Genomic DNA, 10062 nt, shown 5'->3' on the forward strand with positions numbered 1-10062 from the left:
TTCGGCTTGCAAGCCTCCCCTTTTTCCTCCAAACATAACGATGGTCATTATGGCCAAACAGTTCCATTTATGTTTCATCAGACCAGAGGAAATTTCTCCAAAAAGTACGATATTGGTCCCAATGTGCAGTTGCAAACCATAGTCTGGCTTTTTTATGGCGGTTTTGGAGCAGTGGCTTCTTTCTTGCTGAGCGGCCTTTCAGGTTATGTCGATATAGGACTCGTTTTACTGTGGATATAGATACTTTTGGAACTGCTTCCTCCAGCATCTTCACAAGGTCCTTTGCTGTTGTTCTGGGATTGATTTTCCCTTTTCGCACCAAAGTACGTTCATCTATAGGAGACGCGTCTCCTTCCTGAGCGGTATGGCGGCTGAGTGGTCCCATCGTGTTTATACTTGCGTACTATTGTTTGTACAGATGAATGTGGTAGCAAGGACCTTTGCCGTTTTCTTTCCGACTTGCAGTCCGTAAATGTCGGGAAACATCAACTTGTAGATAGGTCATGTAACTGTTTGTTACATGCAATATGCTTTGTTAACTTCACCGGACAGACTCTGGTTTTGTGATGAAACAAACGTGTGTTGAATTCATTCTGCCACTGTGTGACTGTTGTCTTCTTGCTGTCTCTGGCTTATATAGAGCCCCACAGTGGAGGTGTCATAATACCCATAAACCCTAGCGGTCAAACAGGGAAATGGTTGCAATAGTTTTTCCACTATTCCTTTTCCCATAGGGAACCACTTGAAGTAAGGGCTGTGTTTTGTGTATCCTTACCCTGACATGACGTTTCGATAACCATGTAAATCTTTCTCAGACCAGGTGACTTTTATCAATATATGGGTCTCTATTTACTAGCATACAAAAATGCTAATTAGTATCAAAGTAGACATGTAAGACTACAAATCTCTGCAAGCTTTGCTCTTCATCTCTAGCTGACACCTATGCTAACAGGTATTGTGTCAATTTAAAACTTGCACAAGACCGTGCACAGAATTGTCCATTTAAAGCAATATAGAAATTTATTCATTACTACATTTAGCTAACATTAGATAGTTAATCCAGAGATCCCTACCTTTTCCTCGATTCGGCAGTCTCATCCAGATGATCATGGCATTTTCTAGTTCTTTATGATATGCTAATTTGCTGCAAATGTGATTATCATTTTTTGGGGGGGGGTCAATACAGGTGAATATATTGTCCTTGTCCTAGAGAGATTAAAATGTCACGCCCGGGTAAACCTGCACGCAACACAGGCCTTATTTTAAGTGTTTCTAAAATCCTCTATGGGAAAAATGTATGATTGGAACCATTTCCCTGTTTGACCTCTGGGCACGGAAGTCAGTTCAATCTTTTGATGTCCATTTGATTGAGTTGTCAACCAAAGTGAATTCAACAAAACATTTCACCATTTCATTGGATTTAGGTTAAAAGTTGGGAGAAAAAAATATGAAATGCCCTTATGTTGATTACTTTTTGCAAATCCATTTAGTTTTCCATGTTGAATCAACGTCATCACGTTGATTTGGGGGGTTGAAAGGACTTGGAAACAACGTTGATTCAACCAGTTTTTGGCCAGTGGGCAGGTGGCATATGAAGTAAATTATTAAAGAGCAAACAACGCAATTACCACAACACACAGGTTGTAATATGTTGTTTTTCTTCCTGGTTTCCCCCGTGTTTTGTTACCCACGCGCTGCTAGTGCATTGCAGTAAATGTCTGAAAGGAGACATAAGCATTGGGTAAATGGTATTGTCCAATTTCAGCATTGGAATTATAGTAGCCTGATGTTATTTCTGTTTGCTCTGCACAGTCACTAAAGAACGCTCTCCCAGATAGTCCCACCGTGAAACAAGGCGGCTGCTGCTCAACACTAGGTTAATTCTCACATCTCTACAACACTTCACAGAGAGCAGTGAACATAATCGAGTAGCTTGTATGCCAAAACCTTTTTTTCTGGGGATGTTAGTTTTAGTTTAGGGGATACATTTCATAACATATCTAATTCATACCCCTTTTATTTGTGTATGTTTGTGCAATAGCCTATTAACCTATTTAAACCAATTCGTTTCTAAAATAAATTATACATAAACAATCTTATGTTTGAGTAGACATTATGTTATCTTTAGCAGACTGCCAAATAAAAATGACACATTTAAAAGCTACGTTTGCGTCACCTTTTGAATGTGCAATAGTGGCCAATGGGCTTTATGGGTGTCAACGCGAAGTGGCAGTGTAGTGTTTTTCTTCGTGGGGCACGCAGGCTTCCACTGCCAAGCCTCTATACATGTACTCTTCGTATTCCTAATACGGAATTTAGATAACGCTGTGGCTCTTTCCCGAGCTGTCTCTTCCTTATACATCACCCGTTACCTCAGACGGAAAAATAATTGGCCGTTTTCCTTTTCTTGGAGAAGAGCAACCCTGTGGGATTTGTATCCGCATATCCCTTTCATATAGCATAACCGTTTGATTATGAGGACACGATCAGATGTTACATTAAATTAAAATGTTTGTTTTTAAATCTAAGAGTTATGATTATATTACAATTTAAATAAAATACAAAAAAAATCTATCAACATCAGTTTTATTTAAATATAGGTTTAGGCTATTTGATTATATCTAGGCTAATCATCTTGCTATCCCATTCAATTAAACCATTCCCAAAAGTAGGCCTTGCCTAGGCTACATATTATTTGCTTGATTGAGAGCCATGATTGTTTAGACTATTTTCCCTTTAATTATAGGTTATTCAATTGATGGTCATTTATGAATATATGTTTCATGAGTAGCCTTTTTGTGCGATTAATAACAAACGAATCTCAAAAATTGATTATTTATTTGAATTGTGTAAACCACAGACCTTACAGGTAACACTTTTTTCATCGTTTCCTGTAAACAGGCTCACAGTCACTTCACATAATTGGTGCTGCAAACAAATGTGTCACTTCAGAAAGAACAGATGAGGACTGGAAGACAGATGAGGACTGGCTGCTGTCGCGTGCGTTAATGATGTAAATAAAGTAAAGTAAAGTAATTTTATTATTTCACATCATTTTAACTTATTTGAATTTCAACATGCACACTTTCCGAGTATTCGAAGATAGATTTTTCAATGGGAGGCATTTCCATTTGACATACAAAAAATAGTTCTCAACAGAGAAAACAATAAATAATGAGTTGATATGCACCGGGAGCCTAAACGTGACGTTTAGCGCACGTGCGGACTGATTAGACGCTGCTAGGAATTGTTTGTGGGAAAATCGACTTTCTAATTAACTGCATGAGGTTTGTTGTTGTAACTTGGAAAGGGTACCACTTCGCACATACAATATAGCCCCGAGGAATGCGTAAAGTAACAAAATAATCCGAAATAGTTTCAATCCAAGGTTATTTTTTTTGCAAGAGTAAAATGTTAATTGTGTAGATATTCCAAGAAGAAAACCAATGACCTAAACCTCATGTCGCCATCATAATCCGATCAAATGTTATTGGAGTGTTTACCCTTGTAGGATGGCCAGAATTCGAGTGACTAATGGAGACGAGAAGAAAAAAAGTGGTGAAAAATCTGGAAAAACTGCATCGTGTCAGAGCCTTAATTCTTGCACAGAATCTAGCCTATTGGCTACTTGACAGGCTCATTTCCCCATTTAATCAATCTTCTCGAATCCGCAGTATAGAGGTAAGATGGACATCGCGTTTGAGACATGACATGTAGTATTTTAGTATACGCTTTATATTAATTCGACATTCCTGTTTTTTCGAAGAATTCTTTAAAAAACAAGCCTAGGCCCATCTCTGAAATCTCAACTGAGTACTTACTGAGCATAGCTTTCTATTTCCAAAATATTTTACACGTAATTCAATTTGTTAATTTTGCGACACGTGGAAACACCTTTGTAAAGTAATTTTCTCCAGTTGTTATGAGAAACGCGCACCGCTATGTCAACAGAGTTTATATTAGATCCGACATTTTGGGCAGACCGCTAATGATATGTTAGAGATCGTACCGAACGATTCAGAACATGAATAATCATGTCTTCATACTATATAACAAAAGGAAGTTCAACTTCATAACCAAAGCGCGTCTTGTGTGTGTATCTCCCAATTACTTTGATATGTTTCGGGAAGAAACTCTGATTTTTCTAGTCCTTCGGGCATATTTTAATCAAAGTGTAAAATGTTCAGTTAAAGTCGTTGCATACAGGCTAATTACTTTTATCCATAATATTCCCTAACATTGCGCATAACTAACAATTTAGCGAATTCGATGTCATGGGCCTGTAGAATAGCCTAAATCATTATATCTAAAAGGTTATTTCGTTATAGGCTACCCAGAGTCAGTGCAAATGTACAATGGATTTAAAATGGTTAGCCTATGTCAATTATGGTAGCCTATGTCTAATTGAATTAAATCAGTGAGTTGAACCAATGGGCATGGGAAGGGCTGTAGCCTATTCCATGGATCCCCAAAAGCTCCTCCCCTGATGCTTTCCGTGAGTTGGGTGTGTGAATAAGGCGATCATATAAGAGCCCTTGAACAATTCGTGAGCAGATCATAATCGTGTAGTAAGCGTAAATTCGTAGGTGCAACTGAGAAGGTCAACATTAGTTAGCAGAGGAGTGGCGAGCCGCACACAGAGGACTCATACCAGGGCGCAGTGGTGTAGCGTCTTGATGGTTGTAATTGTAGCCAATTTTTGGATCCTTTAAATTTTTGTAGTGTCTGCTATTTCAAAAATAATGCAGCTGGAGAATATTCTTCCCAGCGCATCAACCATCAACTTACCCAATACTTTTTATAACCTCTCGTCGTCAGATAGTGCAAATAATAGCCCGGGGCCATCGCAGATCGAATATCAAGAAGTTGACCGGACGGAATCCGAACCAAGTAACGGTCCCAATAAATATTTGAGCGGAGTGGGGAACGCCATGATGGGTGAGGGAGAGGGCAATGCCTTCACAGGGACTAAAGCTGCCCCAGACGGAAGAAAAGGCTCACCGGTGCCCGGTGAAGATGACCAGTCCACTGGCAGGCGGTACCACATAGATGAACTTGGCTCTGACAGATACTTTATCTCGTCCTCACAGACGAGCTCCGATGTGGCAAATCAGTGTTCCCTCTTTCCATACGCAGGACAAACTGGGACAATGTACAGCGGGTCAAATGGATCCAGGTATTCCTCCCTTCATTACGGATCGGTCCTGCCACCGGCAGGCTTTTCATCCTCCGTGTGCCCTAGCCGGAGTCAGTTTGGCAGTAGCTACCAGTTCGGCCAGGGTCCAGGTTGCCTGTACCCCTCCTATCCGGGAACGGGTTCGGGTATTGGTTCCATGTCTCTCCCAGGGTCCACATCGGGAACGAGGGCTCAAGTTTATCTCTGCAATCGGCCCCTGTGGCTCAAGTTTCACCGATTCCAGACGGAGATGATCATCACGAAACAGGGCAGGTGAGCAGAGACGTTGGAGACAAGTTGATGGAATGTCATGTTTGATGATGGCTACCTTACTAAATATCCGCCCATCTGATGTTCCAATAGTCGTTTATATTTTGGTGTCATATTTGCATATTTTGACAAATGTTATTCACACCATTTTTATGAATAGCCATACATTTGACTTGTACATATATTTGTAAAATATTATGTAGTCTATACAAACGTTTAATACTTTATTTTTTCGTGCAGGAATAGCCTAAGTGAGAGTGTCAAATATTGATTAGTTCATGCCATGACCTAACCTTACGAATTCTCTTGAATGCAACGACTCCCTCTGATAATTTTCGTTTGAGTAAACACTTGAAATTGCATAATTGTGACAATATGTATTTTCTTTCAGGCGGATGTTTCCATTTCTCAGTTTCAACATCATTGGACTTAACTTGACCGCGCATTATAACGTATTTGTTGAGGTCGTGTTGGCCGATCCAAATCACTGGCGATTTCAAGGAGGAAAGTGGGTTACTTGTGGGAAAGCAGACAACAACATGCAAGGTGAGACTAATATTAAATGCACCTGTAATGTAGGTTCCCTATTTAGAGGAATATTTTCAAAATAAGTTCTCTATAGGCCTACAGAAGCAGCACATTTCAATTAACGGAAATGAAATTACATTTCGATGACGCATAGCGTGTCAATTAGGAACGTTTCGTTAGATGTCAATACACATTTCCCTAACATTTACACCCATTTAACTGGTCATTTATGCTGTGCTGCTGGTCGTTTCCAACCACACCATCACTTTACCTATACATGTTTTTTGTTGGTTGATTATCCCCATTTTAAAAGAAAAGACAACCATTCAAACATTGTTAGCTGGTAACATTGGTCTATAATGTGCTTGACCCGTTTCCAGTTTTCCTGGAAAACGGATTAAATTATTATTCATTATTAGTCATCTTTTTTTCTTTCCATATGGTGTAAAATGGCTTACCAATGAAGGTTTAATAACATGAAAATAGTGAACTTCAATCTTCTATTTTCTCCCAAAATGTTTTTACCTGTGCAATTTAACCATATTTACATATTAGCCTAATAGCTCCAGTTTCACATCTGATTGCTTTTGAAAATTGTAATCCTGAGCATGTGATTCCATAATAGTAAATTGGCAAATTGCTGGTCTTTTTGGAAATGTATAGAGTTTGACACATGTAACAGAAGTTCAAATTAAGAAATGGGAAAATATCACTGTTAATCCTTATATTTTTGTTTTGCATTTGTGCTGCATTGTACTTTAATATTTTGATGTTTTATGTCCCACAATTTATTAAATCACAGGTAACAAGATGTATGTTCATCCTGAATCCCCAAACACTGGCGCTCACTGGATGAGGCAAGAGATCTCCTTCGGCAAACTGAAGCTGACCAACAACAAGGGGGCGAATAATAACAACACACAGGTGAGGCCTACACTGCAATTGATTCATTTGGACTCAAATGTCTTTGGCTGGTTTTAAAAAGCGGTCAATGGTGTTCTACATCACAAATCAGTCCAAAACCATATTTTTTGTATTTTGACAGTGCTATTGGCAAAAATCTCCAAAGTAATTGGTGACGTGACAAATAACTGACCACATTAACTGTTTTGAAAGCATGAAAAACCCAAGCACTAACTTTGAATTCACACCTTTTTTTTGGAGATGATTGTCCTGCAGTCTCTGCACAAATACCAGCCTCGGCTGCACATCGTGGAGGTCACCGAAGAGGGAGTGGAGGACATAGGCAGTGATGCCAAGACACAGACCTTTACTTTCCCAGAGAACCAGTTCATTGCAGTCACTGCCTACCAGAACACAGATGTAAGATACCCGCTACTATCAATCTAGATAAATCAAGATTTTTCTTAAGTTTCTGCACTGAGTACACAAAACATTAAGAACACCTGCCATAGACTGACCAGGTGAAAGCTATGATCCCTTGTTGATGTCACTTGTTAAATCCAATTCAATCAGTGTAGATTAAGGGAAGGAGATGGGTTAAATGGGTTAAAGAATTATTTAAGTCTTGAGACACAATTGAGACATGGATTGTGTATGTGTGCCATTCAGAGGGTGAATGGGCAAGACAAAAGATTTAAGTGCCTTTTAACAGGGTATGGTAGTAGGAGCCAGGCACACCGGTTTGTGTCAAGAACTGCAACGCTGCTGGGTTTTTCACAAGTTTCCCATGTGTATCAGTAATTGTCCGGCACCCAAAGGACATCCAACCAACTTAACTGTGGGAAGCATTGGGGTCAACAGGGGCCAGCATCCCTGTGGACTGCTTTCAACACTGTAGAGTTCATATCCCCAAGGAATTGAGGACGTTCTGAGGGAAAGGGGTGGCGCTAACTCAACATTAAGGTGTTCCTAGTGTTTGGTATACTCTGTGAATATTGTCTGTCTATAAAATGGGTTTTTGTCAACACTTCTGACCATGGCTTGAACATCGATCTCTCCTTTCCAGATCACACAGCTTAAAATCGACCACAACCCCTTTGCTAAAGGCTTCAGAGACAACTATGACTCGTAAGTGACAATGACTTCCTTTTTTGCATGTGGTATTGGGGCCATTTTTTCCCCTGCTCTGCTAACTTTTAGTCTCAAGTGTGAACTTTTTTTTCTCTTGCCAACGACTCATCCTTGGACCTTTCTTGTCTCTCTTCCACAGGATGTACACAGCCCCGGAGGGTGACAGGCTGACCCCATCCCCGACAGCTTCCCCTCGCTCTCACCAGATTGTGCCGGGTGCCCGCTATGCCATGCAGCCCTTCTTCCAGGACCAGTTTGTCAACAACCTGCCACAGAACCGCTTCTACACTGGGGAGCGGGCCGTACCCCAGACAAACAGTCTCCTCTCCCCCCAGGCTGAGGATGCCGGGGCCAGCTCGGCTCAGCGCTGGTTCGTCACCCCGGTCCAGCAGTCGGGCTCCAACAAGCTTGACCTATCCTATGACCAGGACTACTCAGCCAGCAGTCTGCTGTCCTACGGCATCAAGCCCCTGCCCCTCCAGACCTCCCACGCCCTCAGCTACTACCCCGACTCGGCCTTCGCTTCAATGGCGGCCGGCTGGGGCACCAGAAGCACTTACCAGAGGAAGATGACCACAGGCCTGCCCTGGTCCCCTCGGCCCAGCCCCCCAGCCTTCACAGACGACCAACTGGCTGCTAGCAAAGACAAGCTGCCCGAGGAGAGCACCGCAGCCTCCACTTGGGTAGAGACGCCCCACTCGCTGAAATCTGTGGACTCTACCGATTCGGGCGTGTACTCCATGGTCTGCAAGAGACGCCGGATGTCACCTGGTGGGTCGAGCACAGAGAACTCCCCCACCATCAAGTGTGAGAACTTGACCACAACGGAAGAGTACAACAAAGACAACCCCAAAGGCATGGGCTACTATGCCTTTTACACGAGCCCCTAAAGACTATTTATTAAAATTGTATTCTTTTGTTTTAAATTGAGTGCCCACTTCTTTTTTTTTTAAATACCCTTTTCTCTAAAGGTGCCAAAGCTTTGTGCTCCCAAGCAAGCTGCACAGATTACTTACACAACCCGAACACACATGCATTGTGACAAATGTTTTTAAAGTATGTCCCCAGTTGATTTAATTTTTTACTAATGTGATTTTATTTAAGGTTATTTTGTTGTACAGTATTTGTGCACTTTAGTATGTGATGTATCTTGTACAAAACTGTCTTCATGAGGTGTTATGAAATGGGTAATAAAAACACGCTTTTCATAAACAATGTCCCACTTTGCAAATTGTCTCGTTTATTGTCAATAATATACATTTACTTAAGGACGACTCCGTGAAATTACATTGCCAATTGCAGCTACTGAGATGGGAGGTACAAGTCCTTGCCCTCGTACAGCCACACATAGCATATGCGCATGTGCACCGAATCACTTCACGCTGGCCACAGCGTGGTAGCCAGGGTTCCAAAACAGCCGCGAAGTTGAGCCTCACTCTGGAACATTCTTAATAGTTGCGCAAATCAAATCAACGTTTACAGTTTAGCAGATGTTAGAGTGCAGCGAAATGCTTATGTTACGATCTCCTAACAACCGTACAAAAAAAAGTTATCAAGAAATGTCAGAACTAATCCAATTTAATAACCCAAACGCAATCTATACACTGGATGAATTTACACAATATTGACTAAGAGTCATCTGTACAGTTGTAGATAGTGAGCGAAGTCATGAATCCAGTATATAAATGTTGTATGCAACTAAAATGCAATGTACAGCATTAGAATTAGCTATGTCAAGAATACAATATTTAAACCTCATGGTAAAATAGAATTTGCAGGAAATTAGCTTCTGAACGAGTCCAGAATATATGTATGTGAACCTCACGGTAAAATTAGAATTAGCAGAAAATTAGCTTCTGAACGAGTCCAGAATATGTGTATAGATGTGTATAGCAATAGTTAAGAGTGATCAATGACTAGAATACGTAGTAAGTGGGTAAAATGGCGTCAGCATTATTAAAATGTTCAATTACTATGTACATAGGTCAGCAGTCTAAGGTGCAGGGTAGAGTAATGGGTGGTAGCTGGCTAGTGACAGTGTCTGAGGTTCAGGG

At 40.9% G+C, this 10062-nt stretch overlaps 1 protein-coding gene across 4 annotated transcripts; it reads left to right on the top strand.

Moving 5' to 3' along the window:
* The first annotated feature begins 2920 nt into the window (after positions 1-2920).
* On the top strand, positions 2921-9227 carry LOC115131757 (eomesodermin-like). 4 transcript variants are annotated; one of them, XM_029663713.1, is made up of 7 exons: positions 2921-3022; positions 5137-5449; positions 5838-5992; positions 6777-6898; positions 7139-7297; positions 7944-8005; positions 8148-9227. In XM_029663713.1, the coding sequence occupies exons 2-7, from the start codon at positions 5151-5153 to the stop codon at positions 8896-8898; spliced, it is 1548 nt and encodes a 515-aa protein (XP_029519573.1). In that variant the 5' UTR covers positions 2921-3022; positions 5137-5150; the 3' UTR covers positions 8899-9227. The 4 variants fall into 4 exon arrangements, with proteins under 4 accessions (XP_029519573.1, XP_029519571.1, XP_029519574.1 ...); XM_029663711.2 differs by having other exon boundaries at positions 2931-3022; positions 4819-5449; XM_029663714.2 differs by having other exon boundaries at positions 2934-3027.
* The last annotated feature ends 835 nt before the right edge of the window (positions 9228-10062 follow it).

The sequence above is a fragment of the Oncorhynchus nerka genome, linkage group LG7 (genome assembly GCF_034236695.1).
Source record: "Oncorhynchus nerka isolate Pitt River linkage group LG7, Oner_Uvic_2.0, whole genome shotgun sequence".
Classification (NCBI taxonomy): domain Eukaryota; kingdom Metazoa; phylum Chordata; class Actinopteri; order Salmoniformes; family Salmonidae; genus Oncorhynchus; species Oncorhynchus nerka.

Coding starts and splice junctions, on each gene's coding strand:
- LOC115131757 (XM_029663710.2), top strand. CDS start 4,743: ATGCAGCTGGAGAATATTCTTCCCAGCGCATCAACCATCAACTTACCC. Junction 5,993..6,776: donor AGCAGACAACAACATGCAAG/GTGAGACTAATA, acceptor ATTAAATCACAG/GTAACAAGATGTATGTTCAT. Junction 8,006..8,147: donor TTCAGAGACAACTATGACTC/GTAAGTGACAAT, acceptor TCTCTTCCACAG/GATGTACACAGCCCCGGAGG.